Raw genomic sequence first — 26,420 nt, 5'->3', positions numbered from 1 at the left:
GAGCAGCAACAGTAATCAAAAGCATCATGACTGCAAATTGCTGATGTCGAAAAAATCAATAATATCAAAAGTTTCTAAAGCCAAGACCTCCTCAAGCTTAAGTTAACCCTTAAAATTTTAGGGTGGACACTGTTGTTTTGTTAGACAATTTTCTGTATTGATATATTCTTATGCAATTGCACAATTACATAATTATGAATAATTCTGTAACAAATAGCATTTACATTTGATTTACAGGTTATTAAGATGTTTGAGTCACGTTTATGTAACAAAACAAGCCTATATGCAAAATAACTTTGCCTATTTATCTTTACAACTTTGCAAAATAACTTTGCAACTTTGCATAATTCATCAAATTCAAATCCTACTAAAATATCTCATCTTCTGTTAACAAACACATATATGACATTGAACTCAACCCTCCCTATCACCCCTCATTGCTTGCTAGCAGCTCAACACAGTCACAGCATTTCAAACCAGAAAGTCAACAGTGTCCTAGTTAATCAGTTAACAGAGCTATAGGAAAAAAACATTTTCTTTAATTATATAAACTAAAAACGTATAAGATTTCCATTCTCTGGAATTGCCATTAGAGGGCCTGCAGAATGAGTCTACACAAAACAGGAGGCATTTCAAGATGTCCACGCCTTGCGAGATCTAAGAGAGTTAGTGGGCCAATCTAAAGGCCGTGCCAGAAAGAACTGATTACAAGCGTCTGCACTGACATCACTGTGAGAAAGAACCATGTGGCCTCCTCAAAGCCTAATACAGAGCATACACAAGACCACAAACACTGAACTGCATCCATTCTTCAGAATTACACCAGCTTCTCTTTCATGCTTACATCAAAGGCGAGCAAGAGGTGTTCGTCATCCAAACTGCCTTAATATGGCCCTAATCAAATCAGCATGTTCACTCCAAATCTCACGCAGTGTTTGGAAGATCATTTAGAGCTTGGAGCAGATGAATGGCCACTAGCTGAGGCACATCCTGTACAGCGCAGGGCAGGGGCTTCCCTCGTCATGAACAGGCCTTTGCACATGGCCGAGCCGGTTTAGGGTGGTTAAAACCAGGCCGCCCCCCCAAAAAGAGCCCACAGCTGGAAGCTGACTGAGCCTAACATTGACTTCCATTGACCTCATTTTTTCCACAAGCTTCCACGCTGCCCCATCCCAGCCTATTGGCTCTCACCTCTGGAGATTATCTTGCTCCGTCGTCGTGGAAACAGCAGCTATCAGAACGGAATAAGTGTGATTCCTCTCTGTAATGCGTCTCAATTTAGACAGGCGAAGCACAACGGGGAAAAACACAGGCTGCTGTCTCAGACTCAGACAGAAACAGAGCGCAGAAAGAGCAAGGCTCTTGGTGTTAAGTGTGACAAATTAAGAATTGGGGAGTTTCAAGGGAGCTTACCAGAAAGAGATGCTTGTGCATCATTATAACTGCCTGGCTTGGAAGACATAATCTCCACACTGGGAGTGATGAGGTGGGGTGGGGTGAGAGGACCTAATCAAAGATTTGTAGAAGCTGGTTCACAGTTTCCAAAATTTCTCCAAATCCTGACTGAAACAGCTTTGGGTTCCTTTTCAGTTGTGACATATCTGGAGCAGGGAGGCTTTGAGAAGGCAAAAAGCTTTAAGTTTTCACAGAGGAAACTGCTGGCTGTGAGCTTTTTATGGACTTCATACAGCTTCACACATCTGAAAACTTGCCCACTGTGACAAAATATATCACTATTCCGCAACAGTCATAATTAGAATGCTGAGTGAGCTCACCGGCTTTAAGAGCAATGTTAGACACAGGGAGTATCTTTAGGCAGCAGTGTTGGGCAGATTTTTTTTTTCCTGACAGAAATGTGAAGTTGGGTGGGACATGCTAGCAAAAAAAAACAACAAAAAAATAACATTTCTATCTACAACTGTAAACCCTAAACTCTAACTCTGACCTCAAATGCAACATTGTGTGATGGTATCAATTGGTATTTGTAACAGCAAGACATCAGCAGAAAATCTTCAAATTGGATATTGACTATAAAAAAGAATGAGTCCTGTAACAAATCAGTCGTGAAATAGCACTCATATACTACGTGTGATGTGATGTTGTAAGCTATGTGTTTCATCCTGTGGGGTAAAAGAATGTTTGAGTAGCTAAATATATTTCACATTTATATCGGCCCATACTTGTGGTGTGGTGTGAATTAACCAACTCTTGTGTGGTGTGAATTAACTCATGTTTTTGTTACTCTGTGGTCTGGTGGATCCACCACATTATTGTTTTTTTTTTTTTCAAATCAATACAGCCATAACAATTTATGTAACAATACCAAATGTTTAAAATATCACAAGTGGCCAGTGTAGGGGTCTCATTTAGCAGTTGTAGCCAGTAGCAGCCTGTCCATGTTGTCCACCCTCACACACATGCACACATATAAAAAACAGGGGTGTACAGTGTAAAGTCACTGAAACTGTGTTATTTAATATGTTCTTCACAGAAAATGATCAAAGATCAAGAAATCTGAGATATAATAAATAATAGTAAATCACATCATTTTTTCTTTTGGTAAACATTGAAAATGGGTCCCCCAGACCTGAACTGGTTTCAAAATGAGTGTCAGGGAAGTATTCAGTACTGCATAAAAATAATATAAAGATGTGAGCAGCTTTTTAATACTCTCATTTATTCCTTTGTAGTGGTGCAATGAAATACTTTGCCAAAACCTTCAGGACACACTTGGCTGAAAACTGAGACCAAATTTTATTTAGCCTTTTTATTGAGGAAACGAGGAAAAAGCATGTTGATTATTGATAAGGCCAATGGAAATTAAAAAATAAACAAATAAAAAACATATAGTTAACATGAAGTTTATAAAATTACTAGAGAATATGCCTACAAAATTGAGCATTCTTGATAAAGAGAATGGTTGGTTATCCCAGATAATGAATTTAATACATTTTTGGTTATACTTTGCACTGTTTTTTCAAAAACTGAGGATACCGTCGACAAGCTCACAGAAACGTTCCTTTCTGCTTCTACTGTTTTGCTGTATTCTGCGTGTCATGCTGTACATTGCGTTTTTAAGTGGTATCACACCTGCAGTGGAGAATCTCTTGGAAATTGTAGCTCCACTTGATACTCGGGCACAGATTATCCAGATCATGAACACCAATCACAAATCACTTGTCTAACGACCCTTGTAGACACTGTGGAATAATTTCACACAGCCAGTATTTCCACTGTTAACCCTCTGCTGATTAAACACAAACAAGTAGGATATGAGAGCAGATGGGAAGAAAAATAAGAGTAATTTTCATCATCAATAAAATCTCAAATCTCAATCTTAGATTGCTGTTGAACTTTGCTGCAGGCCTATTTAATCTGTGTTTATTCTCCTAGTAAAAATATCTGGCCTTTATTCTGTTTTGGCCGAAAACTGTGGGTTCCAATTTGGCCAAACGTTTTTGGTGGCCGACTAATTTCAATGAAACCTCATTATCTTTTTCACAGTTCTTTGTCTAAAAAGGGTGTAATATTCTCTCATCTGCGGTTCTGGTCTTGTCAGGCTGGAGTTGTTGTCAGGTGACACAGAGATAATAAAAATCAAAACAAAAAAAGGGTGGTGGTGTGTGTGGGGGGGAGTGGCATATTTGCTAGAACACACTTTAAATTCTGTTTTTCCAAAGCAGCTTAACACCTAAGCCAGAATGTACGTGTGAACTACAAGATGATTAAATTCAAAACAACAGAAGAGGAAACATGCTTGACACAGAATCTGCTGTGCCTGATCATAACCTTTCAGATTCCAGCAGAAACCTTCAAATCAGACACAACAATTAAGGTCGGTATCTGAAACTAGCATTTCGCTGCCGATACTATGAATGACATGCAGAGGAACCAGCTGCTGTATCACAGCTTCTGTCCGTATAATTAGACAGTAATGACATCAGGAAAGAAATATCTAAGCAGGGCAGTGCTACTAGATGGACCACAGAGGGTTCAAAGCTGAGAACAAGCACACTTTTCTTCCTGACAAATGGATGTTAGGAATAATTATCAAGGCCTCAAATCATGCACCACTGTGTGAAGACTGTGTGTGCAAGAAGTGTGAAGTGCAGGGACAGAGTGAGAGAGAGAGAGAGAGAGAGAGAGAGAGAGAGAGAGAGAGAGAGACAGAGAGAGAGAGAGACAGAGAGAGAGAGAGAGAGAGAGAGAGAGAAAAAGAGAGACTGTAAAGAGGACAGTGTTTGTGCAAAGAAGCAAAACAAAAAGGAGGAGAGACACAGATAGAGGAAGAGAAAGTGTACAAGAAACATCTGCGAGAGACGATGCAAGCAGCGCCCTCTGTTGGTAAAAGGTATTATTACCTGTAAGCAGAGACACTTTGTGGAACGTTCCATCCAGCTTACTCAGGAGAATGTGGACAAAGCCGTCTTTGGAAAGCTGACCAGCGTCCTTCGTGCTCTGGTCATACACCACCACCTCCTGTCTCCTGCCCAGATCAACCTACACACACACACAAAAAAAAACAGCAATGAACAACCTGAAAAAATAAAGGGCTAGCCAAACTTAAGTCATATTATATGTAAATATTCTCCTGAATTTGAGAGCATATTTTTAAAACCATAGTGTTGTTTGAGGCCTTAAAAATCCATTTCTCTGTATCTACTTCTCTCTCACCTCTATCCACCTTTCTATCCAGCTCTTTGCTGAGCTCACAGTTCAGCTCTCTCTCCACCTATCTATCCACCTCTCTGTTCACTCATTTGTCCACCTCTCTATCCACCTACAGTCATGTGCAAAAGACTGGATGCCCCTGGTCAAATGACGTTTTGTTGATTTTTCAAAGTGAAAACACATCCTACAGTGGCATAAATGTGGCATCTTTTTACAAAGTTTGCTTATTGAGTTTAACATCTCTGAAAAAAAAAAAAAAAAAAAAAATACAAAGTATGCTTCACCTTTTACACAGATTACTTTCATTCTGTTTTTGTGAATCTATCTATCTATCTATCTATCTATCTATCTATCTATCTATCTATCTATCTATCTATCTATCTATCTATCTATCTATCTATCTATCTATCTATCTATCTATTCGTCCACTTTATCTATTCTATCTGTCCATCAACAGATGGCTCTATCTAGCTATCCAACTATTAATCACTCTATCTATATCCATCCACTAATTCATACACCTATCTATCGATCTGTCTGTCTATCCTCCTATCCATCTATCTATTCATCTATGAGGAACAGATACTAGAGATCCAGATTTCCAGGTAGTAGAGAATAACATATGTTAATCACTGAGGTTGTTTCTGCTTTAATTCAGTAGTATACTATAGGATAGAATGAGGTGTAAAAGATAGAGGGGATTAAGGGGATCTAAGAGATGGATGGTATAGAAAGAATGGAGGGGATGGAGGAGAGGGGATGTAGGGGATGTAGTGGAAGGAACTGAGAGATTGTAGGAGATGGAGCAGAGGAGGTGGAAGGTATGTAGCAAATGGAGGGGACCTAGGGGATGGAGGGGATATAGAGATGGGATGGTGGGGAGGTTATGTAGAGGATGGAGGGAATAGAAGGAATGTAGGGGATGTAGAGAATGTAGAGGATAATACACATTATGTGCAGTTCTGCAGTAATATGCTTGTGTGTGAGATACTGTGTGCGTGTGTGTGTGTGTGTGTGTGTGTGTGTGTGTGTGTGTGTGTGTGTGTGAGATGCAGTGTGAGCACCAAGCTGTGTGAGGCTGCACGTGAGCCTGGCTGTCTCGATGTTGTCAGGCAGTTTTTAATCACGTGACCATCAGCCAGCGCTGCTCTAGAGTGACTGTACAGTAATGGAGCCACAGCACACAAGAAAGCGAGCAAGCGAGAAAGTAAGAGAGAGAGAGAGAGAGAGAGAGAGAGAGAGAGAGAGAGAGAGAGAGAGAGAGAGGGAGGAGAGGAGAGGAGAGGAAAGGGGAGGAGAGGAGAGGAGAGAGGTGAGGAGAAGAGAAGAGAGGGGAAGAGAGGACAATGGCAGCGATAAGAACAGGAGAAGGGAATTAAGCAAAGAGGGAATATATGTCAGAAGGACAGAAGGAAAGAAGGTCACTGTTTTATCATATTTTACACAAACATTCTTGAAATTTGTAAGACTGTTACTCGTTTTCCATAAACGTCACATTCAGTAGCTATGAAATAGAGCACATAACTTCTTCCATGACCCATTAAAGTGATAATAAATAAATTCATTTTTCCTCTAACCCCAAATATATCCAATCAGCAAAGACATGGCTGATGTCTGAAGTTTGCTTTCAACACTGTATGAGATCCTGTTATCTATAAAAATAGATTAAAGTATGTTGCCCACCTAAAAACAAAGGAAGGAAGGAAACGTCAAACATCAAGCATGTCTTAGCTGATGAACTACTTTTGGGGTGAGGGAAAAATGAGCATATTAGATTTTTGTTAAACTTTGATTAAATCTATTTTGAGTGGTAAAGCTAAAAATAGCACAGACTACAATGAATAGACACTAGCCCATATACTTCACCATACATTTACCCTCCACTTTAGCCAAAGAATAAAACTGAACTGAAGACATATTCTGAAACTCTGAGCAATAGACAGCCAGTCATGTTCCCTCACAAATCAATATGAGGCTGCGTCTGACAGTAAATAAGAATCGAGTGCGTGAATGTGTGTGTGTGTCTGTGCTTACACAGCAGTCTTATCAGCTGCAGATTGGCAGACTGCCCCTCAGCTGATGTCACCAGCCCAAGGTCAGACACAGGTGCCAGATTACCAAATAGTCTTTGACTGCCTCACTGTGGCTCTGCTAACCGCACACTTTGAACAAGGGGTGGGCAAAATGACGATATGTCACTGCTATCATGATAAAGTTTCAATAAAGTTTTCTGAGTAAATCATGTATCTTTAGAACACTGCACATAAAATGAAAAGACGGATGTAGAACCATAAACAACTACAACACAATGAATTGTAACTACATAAATGGCATGGTAAGAAGCAGCTGATTAGATTTCATGCCATTATGCCCATCCCATTATCCTTTTTTAATTAAAATTAATGTAGAACAATAACCATGCCTGTTAACAATGAAGACGACACCAGTGTACAGAAACCACATAAACTGCATAGTAGCAAGTAGCCCATTATTCAATTGTCTTTTTTATAAATAATTATGGTATTTGTACTTTGTCAAGCCTTTTATGTGTGACAGTTTTTTTCGAGCACTTTGTCTGCTTTTGTCCAATGTGTCCGACTTAAAATATTGTAAATATTTAGAAACATTGTGAAACATGTATATCATAAAAACTCCAAACTCCAAACCACACACACCTCGACTCTAGCAAGCCTACAAGAACCACATATCCTAGTTTTACACTTCATTTCTCTACTCATCTTTCTGTGTGAAAGAGTCTGTGAGTGAACGTGAGGTATTCAAGTGGAACAGAATTTTTTAAAAAAATTTAAAAATAGGAACTGCTCACTGCTCACTACCAGCGGTCAGCCGCTGACCCTCTCCCCTGCACCTCTCTCCCCCCATCCCCCAACCAACAGGCAGAACAAGGTGTTCCACCATAATTGGATGAGAGCTAAATCCAGTGGGTGACATCATCACCTGGGGATTACAGGCTCTCTGTGGCTCAGCCTACTGTCAGAGTCTGGCTTACCTACCAGAGTACACATCCACAAAGTAGAAGACCTGACTGAGCACAAACAATTAAAAAAAAAAAAGGATAGTGATTAAGAATTTGCACTGGTTATTTGAAAAATTAGCTAACTTACTTAACTGTAAGGGCCTGTGTATGGGCCTACAGCTCCATTCCTCAATTCATAGTAGTTACCAAATTATTTACAGGAGACACTGAATTATAATTGTTAAGGTTCATTTTAATTAATAATAAATTAAAGCAAAAAACCTGCTTACAAAACCTTCACCACCCATTAGGCCTACTGTATTATGTGTGACGAGTTTATTTAATTTGCCATTTTCAGTAAGAAAAATAACTTCTATATATATATATACACACACACACACACACACACACACACACACACACACACACACACACACGTGTGATCATATGGGGTTCAAGATGCGAGGAGCCATAGACGTCAGCCCCATGTTGCACTGCCTGCATTATTCAGATGTGCCTCCCCGAGCACAAGCTCATATCTCCTAGGGCACGACCCCTGCCACACTGCTGCTATCTGCACTGACCATCACCTGTGCAGCAAACACACACTGACCACTCATGCAGCCCTAACAATGATAAGCCTGCCGCTAGAGCACCTACGGGACCACTTACACAAAAGTGATGCAAATCTGATGCATAAGCATGTAACGCTATGGAGCGTTCCTAATAAAATCAGCAATTTTAAGTTGCACAGTGGCAGCTATCATCTCAATTATTTCATTATGGAATTACAGTAAAGCCCCAAACGTTGGAAAAAAATCACAAGTCTATAACTCTACAATTAGCTAAAATGTAGCACTGGCCTTTCTAAGTCAACAAGTCGACTTAAAGGCGTCTCTGACCATCACTACTTTAGCTATCACGAAGTTTGTTAGATAAAGCCTTAGAGGGGTAAACAGATGTCAATATAAATCAACACAGCAGCAAATCACCTGAAAAAGCTTTCTTGTCAAACCTGAAAAAAATAGAGGACAAAGCTCTTTTTAAGCTGGAGAAAAACAACATTTTAAAAGACTGAATATTACCAAACTATTGCAATTTGCTATGTTCAAACTGGTATTTATGAACCAAAAGATTCCATCTGCTAAACGACTGCTGATGCAACTCCATTAGGCGCTCTACTCTACTGCTAAGCCAAGGGCTACGCAACTAGCAACAACAACCAAAAAAGCATATTACACCATAATTTCCATTCTAAACCTGAAGCTTCAGTCAGACAAAATAACTATTCTCAAAGTTGATGTAATTTAATCTCTAACATCTCAAAAAACATTTTATATTACATAGTTTGCTTAACTAATTATATCACAGGGGCTAGCCCAGCTGAGGGGAAGTATGTCCTGATATTCCCTCCTCCTCTTGGGGTGAGACACAGAAAGGGCATGTTAAAACCAGCATTAAAATGGAGGGTAGGAATCTGGCAGTCAGCTAATTGAGTTCACTTATTTATTCAAAAAAAAAATTATAGTTTAAGTGTGGATATTTTACAAATTAAAGTCAGGACCACGTAACTAGTGAGTCTCCGTATAAGCTTAAGCATTGTTCTATTTTAATGAACATTATTCCAGTTCATAAAAATGACCAGAGTCTACTTTTAGTCAGAAATCAGAATTTTAGGTGGACTAAGAAATAGAAAATGAGGAGCCAGTCTGAAACACATCCCCCTTACAACTAAATTCCACTGCAGTAATTCAGTCCTCTTAGGAAATATAATCTACTTTACTCTGAGGGTCTACTAAGCAGAGGAAATATCTAGGGAGTGTTGCTAGTGTTTGATCACCGATTACATAGCCCATCTCCAAGCTCCAAATCACTACCTAGACATGTACATCACTGATAAGCAGGGCAGCAGGTGCATATCCACGAGCACAACTTTAGTTAATAAGTAATGAACACACTAATCAACGTTCTTAGTAGAATCATGATTCAGGATCAGCAGGTCATTCCAGTTTTATGTGCGTCTTATGTGGCAGTTGTTAAATAAAAGCTTACAGCATGGCAGCAGGTAGGACAGTCTTCAAAATCAAAGTCAAAATCAATTTTCCTCCTGACTTTGGTAGCAGGTCCAAGGTCACCACAAATCCCCATCTTATATTTAGATACTGTGCAATTGCAGTGACTTCAGCAGCACTCCAAAAAAAAACAAAAAACAGACGCATTCGGTTTCTACACATACCGTCTGCCAGCATCTGTTTTCGTAATAGCATTAAGATATATAGCTATGCAGTCAGTACTCTTGACCTGTGCAGGTTGGGTTTCCCTAAGCACGTTCGTTACATTTTAACTTGTTGACAGCTCTGTCTCCTGTCCCTCGGCAGTGTGCTCTGAGGACGGGTCAGTGGATCCAAGCCAACAAAGCATGTGTCAAATTTCACCTGAGAGGGAGAAATGGCAGCCATTCATCACAGCTAGTGGCTTCTGCACTGGGTGTGTGCTTTAAAATATGATTCATACTAGGCCTTTTAGATTACTTGCTGATTTCTGGCAGACTATTTAAAAACCTAGATGCAATTATATTTTCTTTCATGACAGGAAGCACACTGTTGCTGTTTTATATAGCTCTGTGAGAGAGCAACGTATCCAGGCCGAATTATATATCCATGTTTGTATATTTTAAATAATATACTTCTGATCCAGGCGCAATCAAGGGTCAGCAATGAACTGTTCTGAGTTAGCGGTCACAACTGGCCTCCTGGGCATCTACATATCTACCTTCCTGTGAAGGTTCTAATGGGTTACACCTGCTCCGGCTCAGGTCTGGTATTTCAGAATGCCTTACTCACTTGGATGAGTATGATTTTTTGGTTTCTGAGTGTTCATTTGGAGCTCAAAAGAAAGAGAACAGTTCTTGGCTATGGTTTCAGTAATTGCTTAGTTTTTAACTGACTTTCTTTTGGATTTTTTTATATTACACAATAATAGTAATAATAATAATAATAATAATAATAATAATAGCTGAGGATATAAGAATATGACAAATCATTTTATACTGAATTAGAGCACTGTATTGTGTTGTATCATGACTAGCTTATTACCTTGTGGCTAAAGCATTAGATTGAGACATTATAAGGCACAGCTTTTATTTCAATTATTGCACTCTTATAATGTTGAATGTGCTAATAAACTGAAAACAGAAACATTCACATATTAAAGGGGACACTATCCTTTTTTTATTTCTGCATAATTCAATGTCTTGTAACCTATGAAATCTAAAATAAAGTCATTCAGAGTGGTTTGAATGAAATGACTCATTGTAGAAAACTTACTTGCTTGGATTTCTTTACAGTGGTGGTGACAGGAACCAGGAGCTGTGCCTACAATGCAAATACAAACATTTTATTTACTATCTAAAATGACCACTGAACCTACATTTATCTTCTGAGATTTATATGTAATGTTTAAAATGATAAAATATTGATAAATTTAAGAAAAAATGCCTTACAACGTCCTGTGTGTAACTCTCAACTATAAATGTGTTTTAGTTTTATCTCAAAATGATCATAAAACAGTGTATCAGACATCAGGCAGTGTATCTGTAACAATTTAATGCAACAACTTTCTGTGAGGGAGTTTTTAGAGATGTCTGGTTCCTATCACCACCACTGACTTCTGAATTGTGCTTTTCACATTAAACTACTCTACATGACTTTGTACATCTTAACCATTTAGTTATGCAGAAAATTGGAAATAAAAAGGTGGAATTCCCCTTTAATACAAAACACATTTTCAGTCAGATTTCTGGTGCATCAAATTATGTGTTGATCAGAGAAGTCATCATCCTATCATACTGAATCACATTCTGAAATGTGTGCATAGTAACACTTCTTACAATACCACTACTACTACTACTAACAATAATTACAACATTAAGCTGGCGGGTTGTGTTATCAGGACACAAGTGGAATCTGATCATGATGACACAATGAAATCAAACATGATTGTGTAAGGTACTGTATGTCTCTGAACGAAACACATTTACATTATTCATGGTCATGGGACATTGCCACACTTTCAAGTTCTTGAGCCTTCTGTGTCCCTGTCTTACCCTAAGGCCTTTTCTTTAGGCTATAGTTGAGACTGCGTGTCCTGTGGGCCAGCCTGTCAGTCTGTCTTCACCCTGGGCGATCACTGAACCATCTGTCAATAGCAGCTCAATGGAACATTTGGCAGCAGGGATTACCATGAGCTTAGAAATGGCCCGGTTTGTTGCTGCATAGGAAGTCCTATTCTTCTACTTCAATGGTAGCTGGGTCTATCTACTGTACTTAACATTGACCCATTTACAAAGCATGCTATGCAAATTCAGCAGTGCCTTCCGCTGATGTAATCTGAAGTGGACCAAGTGTTGAGCCAAGGGGGACCTCACCATTATCTATGCGTGGATGTGTGCTACCCATCCATTTATGCTCTCTTTCACTTCCTTCCTTTATTCACCCTCACAATGGACTACACTGGTGGCCTTTGCTTGTACTGAGGCTGCTGCCCCAGGCCATGGCAGGAGTCTTGAGAGGATGGGGGAAGTGGTGGTGAGGGGGGTACAGAAGCACTGCACGTGCCTAGCCTGTGCTCTGCCAGTGGCTACACAAAAGAGGATGATGTCATGCTTAACCAATAACAAAGAGACTCTAGTGTCCACCCTGTCCTGCCTCCTCCTCTACATCCAGATAGCTCCAGCTTTATCCAGACCCTGCCTTAATCACAGGCATTATCCTCTTTACTGAGGGAGATAATGCAAGCCAGCCAGCCCCAGAGCACAGCCAGGGAGAGGGAAGGGGGTACAGAGAGTGAAAGACTTGGGAGAGCAGTGCCACTCTGCTACATTCACATGGTGTAAGGCCCTGCCAGCAGATCAGGCCCAAGGAAGCAGTCTGCTCCGCTTTGGAGACCAAATGGCAAACAAAAGCCCAGCATGAGCACGCCACCATACACCAGGCCAAATCCTCCTCAAGCGTCTGTTAGCCATTATCTCTTAGAAGTGAGGTTACGCAAGATCCTGCTTAAGGTTAATACATGACAGCTCAAAATCTGAAGCAGAGGAAGAGGTGGCAGAGAGGAGAATGTGGCGCTTGCAATGTTAAACAATCTTGATTAATGGATGAGGAATTAATCCTACAAGCCTAAAGTGAAATGATCCCATTCTGTGCCTGTATCTTTTACCAACTCTTTAGCAGAATAGGACACCTGCACCTGGTGCCTGTCTTTATCAGTGATGAAATGGAGAAAGAGGAACCGCAAAGAGAAAATATGAGTACTGGTGAAGCATGAGGTAGAATGCATGCATGGCAGGTCATGCCTGGAACAAGAAAAGTTAGTTTTATGAACCGCCAATCACATAGGCAAGTCAGACTATTCTAAAAGCCATCGTACTGATAGCATGGGAATGAGTCATGCACCCCATAAATATATATTGATGATGTATTAATACACACATTAATCTATGATGCAAAACAAGTTCCCATCACTAATGATATTACCAGTGTGATTAATCAATATATGTACCAAAGCCAAGGCTTTGTCTGAGAGATCTAGCTTGCAGAAGAAATAAAAGCAGATCATTTTTCAGCATCATCATGAGCTCATCGGGTACAGACAGGCATTCTGAAGACATGAGTTTCTGCTTGGGTTTCCCCCACCAAGTTCCTTCAGTTTCACAGAGAACCTAAAAATATAAAGTCTTTGCATACCAGCTCGCATGGGTGGAAAAACGATGTCATGTTCAATGCAGATGTCATGGAAAGTGCAAGTATCCAATTTCTGAGCCACTGATAAGCAATAAACCTACTGTGCTCTTCCAAATATAGACCGCTGGGGGGGATTAAGTGTAGCCGCTGGGCAGACGACTAGAATCAAATCACAGGCAGCGATAAAGTCCTTTTTCTCATCTCTTAAACTGCTTGTTGACTACTACACTTCATTTTGCAAAAACTCCATAAGGACAGTGCCAAATTCTGTACATGCATAATAATTCATTATAACAATTAGGTGCCAAAAGAGGCGCCCTTTAATGGATGTTCACAAGTACATATTAATTTTTTGTAATATTGTAATGTTAGAAGGTCATTTGCTCCATAAAAGGCTATAAGTAAGTCCACTCATTAAGAGAAACTCTTTCAACTACCTGAACTTCTTAGATTTGCACAAATCATCACTTCATCAAACCCTTGCAATTTTTACCTTTTGTTTTTTAATACATTTCAGCAACACTAGAACCAATATAAACAAGTCTTCACATACAAGTTCTCATTTTTTAAAAGGTTTTGCTATGACAGTGATGTCTCATTACCACACTTATGCCATACCTTGACCTTGCCATTGGGCTGCAAGAGCTCGGTGACTGACACCTTATCCTGCTGCAGTCTCCTCTTCACCAGTTTGGAGCAGCAGACATTGACAGCACCGTGCACATGGGAGGCGTTGTACTCAGAGAAGGTGCGGCTATCGATGACCAGCAGGCGGCCAGCCCCACGCTGCAGCAGCCCGGCCAGACGCTTGATGTCCATGGCACTGCGACGGCCCTTCTCACCCGCCATGGAGGTTCTGTCGAGTCCAGGCAGCGCGGCTCTGGATGGGGCTCGCTCAACCAGAGGAGGACCAGGGCAGAAGTGTGGCTGGGGAAGGGCAGGGGTGGTCAGATCACCGCAGCAGCTTGGGCACTGACCTCACAGCTGCCATGCTGCCTGAGAAAAGAGAAGAGGAAGTTTATTACAGCATGCCATAAAAACTTGTGCAATGATGCATGCACTCTTGGTTACTGGTCAAAAAAAAAATCATCATTACACACAATGTTCCTTTAAAACATGGCAGCATGCAATAGCAATCTCAGTTGGACAGGAGTACTCATGGTCAAAAGAGAGATTTCAAAATGAAAGAAAACAATAGCAGCTAGCATTATTTTAAGCTATAGCTGAGTGTGTGATGTTTGCTGTCAGATTTAGAAAGGCTTTTGTTCGCCTGCTTGTGAAACAGGAACCAGTAGAGGTGGCTAAATTAAGCTCAGGGAATTTCAAAGCTGGCACACTCCCTGATGAGCAGGCCACACAGCATACCCTGTCACACTAAAGCTTCAATAACTTCACCAAATGCATGCACTCCTCTCATCTCTCCTCTCAGCTAGCATTATAATGTCTATTCTTAACACAGAAGCAGTGCAAGCACCAAACTGAGTAACATACAAGTAATGCATACATGAAAACATATACCTTTGGTGTGCACGTGGAGGTTTAGCTTTGTCACAACTAATTGATGATTAATTGATGATACATCTTAAAAAATTACCATCTTGATGAATTACTACACAATTTGCAGGGAAAGGCAAATACCCTTGCTGCTCTAATATAATCAACGGCCTCATCTAGAGGTTAAGTGATGTATCAGGTACAGTGTGCCATGTAAAGACATACTTGTAAATGTAAAAGAGAAGATCAGAATCATTATAATAACTTTTTATTAAGATCAGGCCTCAGTGGTGGGAGCATACCATGAACTGACGTGGTTTATCACTAGGTCTCTCTTTAAGCTCTCATACAACCCACCACTTACTGCAGGCACACAGCACTAACAGGCCGATCACTTCAACAGGGCTGATGGCGTTTGGCTTTACTGGAGTGGATACCACCACTCTCTCTGCTCCTTATGACACCACTTTACGCTACTCAGCCATTCGGATAAAGATGGTAGACAAAGACAATATGTGGGACAAGAGCACTTATGTCACGCAGAGTAATATGAGTGGTCAAGTGAGGTAAAATTCTTCAGTAAGATGATAAACTAATGTTTTTAATTCAACAAGGTTTGAATTTCTCAATGAAGTAAGCAACAATATGAGACCTGTGTGGACAGTCACTCAGAAAGCACTGGCCTGCCTTATAGCTCATCTAACACACCAGTCATAAAAAATACATGCCTTTGGCTAGCTCTGTCCTTCTCTCCCTTCCTAATGGAGACTTAAGCACAGCTAAAGTGAAAGTGTCAAGAGATAAGCTTTCTCTTGCTCCAGGTAGAGATCACCACCAAAGACTGGTTGGAACGGAAAGAATCACAAGGATCCATTTCCTTGTGCTTTGCCCAAATTTCCTCGAGAGAGCAAAAAATGACTCTAGATTCACTGTGCTACAGAGCAGTTTGTGTTATTGTGCCTCAGTGAACAGCGGGGCAGGGCAGGCATGGCTGACAAAAACAAGCACAACAGTGCAATAAAGCTGCTGGCTAAGCAGAAGCTAAGGATGAGGTTAGCAGCTTTGCCTTCATATAGAGCATCACAACAACCCATCACACAGGCCAAAGACACTCATTCTCTCTCTATCTATCTCTCTCTTCTTCTGCAGAGAGCAGTGGTGGTGGGGAGGGGGTGAGTGATATTATGACAAGAAAATCTGCAGTACTATGCAGCGGGAGTGTATGTATATACAGGTGAATGAGTGAGAATGAAAGAGAACAACACAATGTAGGCAATATTCTGCTGTATTGCATTTATAGCCACACATACATATATATATATATACACACACAGTTATTCCTCTGTTTACCTGAAGAAAAAAACTTAAAGCAATACCAAGAATCTCTTTTGAGCTGCGAAGAAGAACTCAGGTTTGGTTCTGGATTTCTCCTCAGTGTCAAAAGCCATCGCACAGATTTCATCAGCAGTACACCTGATGTAATTTAATGAAGCACTGATCAGCCAAGGTAGGTGCTGGATTATAATTACAAATAATACCAGGCTGCCACAAAGAGAGGTCTGTAAATTATTTAAATAAAACATTGACGTTCAGTGAACAAAAACTATTTTTATTGAAAAAAAAGAAGAAGAAAAAACAGGATGAGTCATGAAACAGTATTCACACATAGGTACCTGGTAAGACTAGCATTTGTCTGTAGCAGCAGGACACAGTCCTAGGAAAAAAAGTCTGGATTTTTCAAACTGCAGCAAAAGTGAAAGTGGTGTGTATTTTGTGTATTCTTATATGTACGTATAAAAGTTTTGATAATACAAGTTGTTAAGTGGGGCTTTTACACATACAAGAAATATTAACGCTATATTATGATTTATAACACCTTTATTAATGAAGTAAAATGTGATTTCAGTTTATGCCCACTGTTATTCTTTTCAAAAATTCCTTATGGCTAAAAACATTGCAAATGGATATACAGCATTTTGGAATGAAACGCATCATTCAGAATAGATAGATTGACAGACAGACAGACAGACAGATAGATGGAGTCTGTGATTTGTATACGTACAATATAATTGTATATTATGACAAACATTTTTTCAGATATTTTTCCTTCAGCAGCCTAAGCATCATAAATTACACACCACATCATAAGAGAGCAGGGTGATATTTCTCAAATAAACAGAATTTTAACATAACATACAGGCTGAATATATTAGGCTAACAGTGAGTACTACTCAAAGGCGGCATGCCTCAGCTCTTCTGCTTTTGGATCTGACTTTTGAGCTTAATTTAGTGGTTAACTGAGAAATCTTGATTGGGGTAAACAGTCCAGATCCTTTCTGCAGCAACTTTGTCTCAGCTCTTTATAAACAAAGCCCATGCTGGGTGGCAGCGAGCCCAATCTGCGGCAGTACACAGCAGAACTGCCTAGTAACCAGACTCTCACACACAGCATCAGCAACATGGGCGCCTGCGCGGAGGAGATGCTGAGCGCGCGCGAGCTCCCTGCGCCACTCACATCAACAAACCGTCCGTCAGACACACTAAACCACCAACCTGCCGCAGATCACCGCTGTGCACGCTCCTCCGCTACATGCAGTTCAATCTCTGCGCATCCTCACCTTGGCTAACGTCCAGCTCGAGCGCCTCGAGTCCCTCTGTTTGTCTGATCGAAGCGCTCACGAGCCCCCCTGCGGCGCGACTGCGCTGCTGGAGCCGCCGGGACGCGCGGGGCTGCCGCTGCACGCGGATAATGGCGCTGCTTCTATTTCACAACACAGCCTGACTGTGTGAGGAGAAGGAGGAGTAAAGGGGGGGGGGGTGCTCGGGGCTGGGCTATAGCACTGATTTTCTGCTCGATTCATTACCGAGTAATACCACAGTAATACCAAGACCACCACCCACAGCTGCTTCTGAACATTCAGGGGCTCTAAGAAACACCCATCTGGCCAATGTCATGAGGAATGACACATATTTATTAAAAAATAATAATAACAATAATAATTTCTGGGGTCTCTTATCGCTCTGGGCCCTAAGCGACTGCAACGACTCTGGCAGTACCAGCAGTGACACTGACACTTTCACAGGCCCTTTAGTGTGGATTGAAAGAAGGGGAGAATTGGTAAAGCATACAAAAAAGTTATTTTACAGGACAAAGAAAACACATGCTTATGCAGCTTAATGTAACAAGATTACATATTTTTTGTAAATTGTGAACCATTTCTACTGGTCCATTCATCATTAAGTTTTGACACACTGTAAAGGGCAACTGGCGTTTTTAAATAAAATAGACAAACATGGAAATACAAGGTTTTGTTCCAACAGTGACAATGTTGTGGTGTAACAGCGCATTGCGGATAACTGTCATCTACTTGAAACATATAATCAAAACCTATCTAAACTAATCTAAACGAATCTACTACACCTAGAGCACAGCACTAATTCATGACATGAAATGCACCAATCAATAATTCACACCAGCATGTTCCTAAGTCAGTCAGCTGTGCAACAACATGGGTACAGTCATCATTTTGTTTAAATATGTGTGTGTTTGTGTGTACATACATATACACACACACGTATATAGACACACACACACACACACACACACATTATACATATATATATAGATATATAAAATATGGATGACAGGAACTATTTTTCCTTTCACGGTCTCCCTCCACTCCTCATACACACTCCTATTGTGTACTATAATACTATGTATATATATATATATATATATATATATATATATATATAGTACACAATAGGAGTGTGTATGAGTATTTACTTCATACACACTCCTATTGTGTACTATAATACTATGTATATATATATATATATATATATATATATATATATATATATATATATATATATATATATGTATATAGTACACAATAGGAGTGTGTATGAGGAGTGGAGGGAGACCGTGAAAGGAAAAATAGTTCCTGTCATACATTTTACACAGGCAATAGTTATTGTAACTGATTGCTACACCCAGTATTATTGCATGAGGCTCAATTCTCAAAAGGAAACATCAGGATTGTTCCCATCAACCCTACACAGGCCATCCCTACACCCCTATGCACTGCAAGATGCTGTATATCTATTTATAACAATATTAGATTTGACCAGTATTTGACATAAAATAACAGCTGATGTATAATCAAAAACACTTTTCGCTCTAATAAAGGCAGTATTAATCATAATATAGCCTTAATATTTCTTGTATGGGTAAAGCTCAATTACAACAACGTATAACATGGAAAAAAATTAATCGCAGTGGTCTATGAAACAAAACCCTTCATATTCCAAGGTCTCGTGTGCACCCTGCTCTCTCCCACTCCTCCAGTGACTCTCACAGACTGTATTTTTTTCCTGATTAGTCATCGTGGTTGTCATCCACTAGCCTTGTTTGCTAACCTGACTGCAAGCTAGCTAACCCTCTTGGTGAGAGACTCCACCAAGTGCTAGTGCAGATGCTGATGTGCAGACAGGCTGAGGTTCTCTGGTTGCTATGGCAACACAAAGTTCAAATCAGAGTGAATGGTCACAGAGGGAAAATGCAGGTCACCCTGGCATCACGAATAGCAACAAAATGCCCAGGGCACATGTTTTATTGATTATTTATTGCTGTTACTTCCAAATGCTGCGTGGTGGCACAGGAAGACACCAATCACATTCTGAGGCCTGAGTAAAACATCACAATTATGAGCCACAGTCACAACTTACATGAGCATTTTCCAACCTCTCTTTATCCCTTTGAATTTAACAGGCTGTTTTTCCTACTGTGACTTACACATGCAAATGACCTCTGTTCTGACTGGCTGCCTTTTATTGTGCTTTATTAAAAAAACGTGACAGCGTGTTAAAAGATCAGCAATCACTTCCTTACGGCACATTGTACACAGACAGTAAACATGAACATAAATGCTGAAATAAGGAAAACTAAATATCACCCAAGCTGGTTATTCATTAAGCACATACCGTCACATATTCAACCTGGTATAAATTCTAGGATGTTTATGATACATACACACGTCTTTGACAGCCACTGGCTCTTCTCAGTGTGTAATATGTATCTCTGTTAATAATTAAAGCACTGCTGGATTCTTTTATGAGGCGGTTTTTATCCAGTATATGTTTTGTCTTGTAAAAATCTGTCCTATGAAAAGTGCAGTAATGGTTCACTTTGATCATTTTCTGAACGGCTGTATTTTTGATAAATGTGCTCAAAAACAGTATCCTTAAAGCTTCTTTTAACTATATTCCCACTTCTACTTACCCCTTTATCAGGCTGTCTTTGACACTGTGCCTTTAAAACTGATGTGTGTAAATGAGCTCTGATCTGATTGGCTGAGACAGTTCAGTCTGAAACACTCATTATGACTTCAACAGTAGGCAAGGCTAAACTGCTGTAGGCTGGAACATGTAACACATGTACATGTGTTGGTTTAATGAGAATTATAGATCATCTTCAATGTTAGAGACTTCAAATGATGCTCTGGCATCTTTCAATTATCTTGTCATTACAACCTGATCTAAGACCAGATTCTACTTCCAAATTCGGACCCTTGGTATTAAAAAAAGCTCTCCCACTCTCTCGGCCCACCGTAATTATTACACAATCACCTAGTCGCAATTATTTGAGATGATAATTACTTACAGTGACCATAAAGTGGTCAATTAGGCAATGTAGTAACTTCAGGCATTTCACTAGTTGTGAATAATGAACAAATAATGAACAAATAATGACAATTAAATCATTAATCGCAGTTATTTTTATCATCTGAACTTTCATGACTGTGACAGCACGAAGACTCACAAAATAAAGGTTTCTAAACGGTTCATGGCTAGGACGCTTGGTTGTAGAAAAAACTCTTTCATACATATGTTTACATTATGTGGACATTTTTAACACTCACACATCTCATTCACAAAAACATTTCTTTGAACACACATCCCACTGAAAGGTTCATTACGGAACGAAAACTAGTTCTACCATGGCCTCCCTCTAAAGAACCCCTTACTTTTAAGTGTACCAGCATAAGAACTGATCTAAGACCTCCTCAGTGTATATAATCCTATTCAGTGCAGTGTACAAAGCACAAACTGATCCCAGATCAGCATTCTTTTGCTGAAAAATCTGATAAATACGTCTCAGATTAGCACATAAAAGCAGGATTCAGCGATACCAACCTACGTCACCTCTGTTCTCTATTTCTGCATGCTGACTGATTCCCATTTGCTTAGTGAACAGTGACAGGCAGCCCTCTGAGGAACTAAGCCCTGGCAGCTAGTGAGATTAACAGTCTGTGCAGGGTCAGCGTATTGTACGTTTCTACCTCACCCTGCCACTGTCCACTACGGCTGTCTTAGGCACTGCAGCACTGTGCTTTATGGAGAGGGATGCTAGGCCTGGCTAGTCCTTGCTCAGCAACAGAGTTTGTACACTTAGTACAAGACAGAACAAAGGAAGAACACAGATTAAGCAACAGCTTCTTATGGCTGAAAAATATGTTTTTAGCAGAAGTCTGTGCACTGCATTACTACACAAAAGTGCAAAGGTGTGCTCTATCACAATAGCAAGCGATATAGCTGCAATGTAATATTTCTGTAAACACATCCTCACACAACAATAACCATTAATCTCAAACCATGTGAACTAAGGACACAGGCTTTGTACATAAAACCATTTTCTCATGAATAAACTCATTTAACTGAAGCCAGAAAGGGGCAAAACAATGTTAGCATCCCAAACAAGAGCGTACGTTATACTCGAATATGTTTCATGGGTCTCAATATAGACATACTAGGCGTACATCAAGACTAACCGCTTATAAACTAAAATGGATCATTTCTGTGGGCTTGCTTTGTTGTGAAATGTAACATTTGCTCACATGTGAAAAAACGAGAACCTCTAGTGCACAATGAATGTCAATTGTTCTGCATCAGATAGTATGCAGTATCCATACCGTGTAGTCCCACAGGCCAAACTAATTAAATGTGACAGAGAGCGTAATGCAATTTTACCATGTATGATAGGTGGACAGGGAATACTGGGAATACAAGCATGGCACGGTATGGTCATCCAACCTTCAAATGCAACACCACCACTGAAGTGTTAACTGAAAGAGGAGTGTAAAGTATTGTATGGAAGCACTGTATAGTACAGACATAGAGTACCACAGTCTACTATCTAACATATTTCATCACAGGACACATTACATACATTTTTATTGTATTCTATAGGTCCACGTAGGTCCTTTGATGTCCCAAAAACAATTATAATTCATTTCAACGTGACCATTTTTAATCTCTCGTTATGCCTTAGAATTAAACAGGTCGTTTTTGTTACTGCACCATTTTGACTCATATATGTAAATGACCTTTTTTTCTGATTGGCTGCCCTGTAATGCGCCTTATTCAAAAAGCAGTCTGAGCTGAAACACTCCTTAACTATGGCACGAATGGGCAGCGTTAAAGTGCTGCAATCTTTTAGTGGATATATGTAAATGAATTGGCTTTTGTGACATCACAAAAACAGTTCATTCAAAACTCACTGTCTTAACATCAGCTCTACATGAGCTGAGGAGCACGTTTCAAAACTTTAACTATGTGTACATACAACATCAAACTAAGGCTGGGCAATATGACAGCATTTATCACATTACGTCACGTCACAATATGTCACAAAATGCTTTTTGGAGCATATCGTGGATATTGACAGTACTTTAAAAAATCCCAGCTGCATGTATGATTACAAACAGTTAATCGGTCCTGTTTAACTGTATTTAATGCAGCACAGTATGTGAAATTTTGAATATAAATCACTGGATTCATTGCTCTTGATACTATTTTTTAATGTGGCGCTACTTTGTGTGTTCTGAGTTATCACGTCAGAAAAAGTGAACATCATGACACTGTGTGTATTGTGAAAAGCATCTTGAAATATTGTGCTGTCACATTTTTCCACATAGCCCATCTCAACATCAAATTCAACATCAGAAAAGTAAACAGGGTGAATTCAGTGTGTTTTTCATAATAAAGGCCCTATAAATAAGCTGGGACTCCAGGACAGCATCAGCACCGCCTCAGAAAACAGCACAATTAAGATGTAATCACGCTAAAAGGCCCGAGGGACTGATCAGCACAGAGAAAGTGTAGATAGTCTAATGTAAAAACACAGCAGGCTGCCGCTGTCATCCATCCCTGTGCTTAAAGATGGAGGACAGGGATGCTGCAGGAGCCGCTGAATGAGTGTCTATTTTCACCCACATCCATTAAAACTCAGCTGTCTGTCTGATGTAATCGTGTCCACCTCCCCCCCGTTCGTCTTACGAAAGCTCGAGTTTAAGAAATGAACAGAAGACCCGTCTGACAGCTGCAGCTGAGAGCGCGGAGCAGTCTGACGGGCTACACTAGGCCAGAGAAAACGCGTGAAATAGCAGCTCGGGGCGCTTACAGCCGAGGTATGCATCAGCAGCAGTGCTGTGCGAGACCTGTTCACTTGCCAGCGCGGTCCAACCAGTCCTGCTGACCGCAACATCGCGTTTAGGTGATTAGATGGCGCTCGACTGGCTGCCTGTTACAGTCCAGCAGCGCTGATGCCCAGGCAGGCAGGCAGGCAGGCAGGCAGGCGGACCGTGTTCCGCTCGCAGACCCTAAACCGTACCGAACGAACAGCGCGACCAGACTCCACCGTCCACACACTCACACCTACCGTACCGTCTCCGGGCTCCACACCGCTCAGCTCGCCTCCTCCGTGCAGGACGCAGCGCTCCGACTGGACGCCATTGGCCAAATAAACGTCAGTGTTTACTAAGCACGGGGTCCGGGGCGCTCGTGGACACACACACACACACACACACGCACGCGCACACACACACTCTCTCTCATACACACACACACGAGCTCCCGGCGCTGCTGTCACTGAGCTTTCAGCTCTGGGGATCAGACGGGCGACCCAACCGAGCGCCGCTCGGCTCGTGTTTTGGGCCTCTGGGGTAAACAGGCCGACGGTGAGCGGTAGCCGGGGGCAGAAAAAACCAGAAGGTGCACTTAGGCACTAAAAATGAACTAAGGATGAGGTCATGGTTCAGGAGGGGGAAAAATGTAGTTGACGTCACCTTCAGCCAATAGGAGCGCGAGGCTCAGGGCTGGGCTTACGTCAGCGGCGTGATCCGCAGATTAAAGGGCCACAGTGATTTGAGAGGACGCAGCTCCGCCTGCTGCGCTCAGCTCCTGTAGGTCAGGCGCTCGCCGGGACCGGCTCCTCTGCGGCGGACTATGACGGCCTGTAGGCGCAATGATGATACTGAGCGAAGCTTCATCTTTGGTTTAATTGTAATTGTAATTTAATTGTAATTTAATTGTAATTTGGTTTTTGTAATATACTGCGCACATCATAAACCTATTGCGCGCGTCATAGCCATTTATTTATTATTTATTCATTCATTCATTTCAACAGAATTTGCTATTCCTAGTTTGTGCGGTTTTGCCTAAACCGAATGTCACATGGCGCCCTCATGCGGTGGGCGGTAGTGAAAGCGTTCAGCTCGTATAGATTTCGTGGCATGGTGAATTGGCGCCATCTACTGGTTTGGAAGGACATTACTGCCGGTAGTTCAAGTTTCAAGTGAAACAAAGACGAGCACATAAGGAAATGTTCCCAGTAAGAACATGAACCACACAGGCTTACTTGCACTTTTAATGTGTGACTGAGCACTTAAGACGCATCCCATCCTGTACAAAAACAAACTTGATTAGAAGTACTAACTGGGTCAAACTGAGTCACTTAGAACTGCAGCAGAAATGAAGTTTGTTAGTCTTTGTTTTTCTCTTTTTAGGATTCTTTTGGTCTAAAAGAAAGGCATGAAGCTCTAAGTCAGAGGTGTGAACAGATGCTGTCACCTACAGAGCAGAATTAAACACAAAAAACAAATGAGCTAAATGTGAAAGGCTAAACTGCAACTGAGTAAAACAGACTCTTTTACTCAGTAATATATTTAAGTAGAAGTAAAAATATTATGATAAAGTTAAAGTACATGTACTTGAGTGAATGTAACTAGTTACTACACCTCGATTGAGAGAACCTGAACAAACTCACTATGACAGGCTTCCTTTAAAAATGGTATAAAACATTTTCATACCTTTGTGAGGCAAACGAGATAAGTGCTAATTATATTCAAAGTATGGAGATTAAAAAGTAAATGAATCATATGTGACAGTGTCACTCAAGGTTTAGATATGTCACCATTTCAGAGGCTCTTCTAGTCTCTATATATGCACTGACATTCAGTATACCATGAAATTCAACATATGGTATTGTGATTATATTATAAGTGTTGGTTTATTGAATATATGCACATTTTAGGCAAACATGCTAATGACATGATGTCATTAGTGAATACGTCTGTAAATTAATGAAATGTAATGTAACAAGATATATTCTGTTGGTCTGTTCATCATGAAAACGCAAAGGGTAAGTGGAGTTTTCAAATTATGCAAAAAACAAAAACAGAAGAACATCAAAAAAAGGGATGCAAAGATCTTGCACAACAGTGATGATATATTTGTTTTACACATGCAGTGTTTTTATTTGACATCAGGATAATATCGTAATAATCTTGATAAAATGTTGAGTACTTTTCATGATATTAAACATTCATATCATTACATATCAAGTTACATGGTCAATATAGCCATCTGGGCTGTTTGGGCTATTTATTTATCTGGTTATTCATTAATTTGTTTAAAATATTTGTTTAATATTAGCAATTATTTAAAGGCTATACTCTCATTGCCAAACCTTACAGACATGCTAGTTCTGAATAGAGATAAGATTTATTATTGCAATTATCAAGGTAAAACAATATTAGTATTACTAGTATTATTTTGTTTCTGAAAATCAATAAGACTCAATTCAGTTCAATCAGTTTCATTTTATTCATTCATTTTGTTTTGTGTGCCATGACCAAAAATGCTTTACATTCCCTACTTTGAGCTGTTGGTCACAAACCATTTCTATTAAATTGCCAAAAATATACTGAATCTTAAACTTATATTTGCTGCTGACTTGCTGCTGTCTACAGATGCTGGATTTCTTAACATCCTGATTCTCTTAGATTTAACAGTAGCTTTCGACACCGTTAACTATAATATTCTTATATCTAGACTGTCATCTATGGGCATTACTGGCCTTGCCCTTCAGTGGTTACAGTCATACCTTGCTGATGGGCATCAATACATTTCTATGGGCTCCCACAAATCTGGTATTGCTGCTGTTGATCTTGGTGTCACAAGGCCCTCTCCTCTTTATCATTTACATCTCCCCACTCGGTCAGATCATTCGCAACCATGGTTTTAACTTTCACTGCTTTGCTGATGATATTTAAATTTACGTCAGCACTACCTCCCTCTCTGCCTCCGCTCAGGCTTTCAGTTCTTGTGCCAGAGATTTGAACAATTGGTTGGAAACAAACTATCTTAAACTTAACGCTGAAAAAACCGAGGTTCTGTTCTGACCTTCACCAAGC

At 40.3% G+C, this 26,420-nt stretch overlaps 1 protein-coding gene across 6 annotated transcripts in view; it reads right to left on the bottom strand.

Moving 5' to 3' along the window:
• Positions 1-23,937, bottom strand: part of dusp8a (dual specificity phosphatase 8a) — a 55,960-nt gene extending 32,023 nt beyond the window's left edge. Inside the window, exons 1-4 of one of the 6 annotated variants that reach the window (XM_017700172.2) lie at positions 23,606-23,937; positions 14,008-14,385; positions 10,975-11,022; positions 4,362-4,500 (exon numbers count right to left, since the gene is read on the bottom strand). In XM_017700172.2, the coding sequence (XP_017555661.1) occupies positions 4,362-4,500; positions 10,975-11,022; positions 14,008-14,238 (418 nt within the window). In that variant the 5' untranslated portion in view covers positions 14,239-14,385; positions 23,606-23,937. Of the gene's footprint in view, positions 1-4,361; positions 4,501-10,974; positions 11,023-14,007; positions 14,386-17,436; positions 17,645-23,605 lie in introns of those variants that run through there. The other 5 variants (XM_017700173.2, XM_017700174.2, XM_037542741.1 and 2 more) reach the window with 5 other exon arrangements.
• Positions 23,938-26,420: the final 2,483 nt, after the last annotated feature.

Source organism: Pygocentrus nattereri, chromosome 11 (genome assembly GCF_015220715.1).
Source record: "Pygocentrus nattereri isolate fPygNat1 chromosome 11, fPygNat1.pri, whole genome shotgun sequence".
Lineage (NCBI taxonomy): Eukaryota > Metazoa > Chordata > Actinopteri > Characiformes > Serrasalmidae > Pygocentrus > Pygocentrus nattereri.
This window is presented reverse-complemented; position numbering and strand designations above follow the sequence as displayed.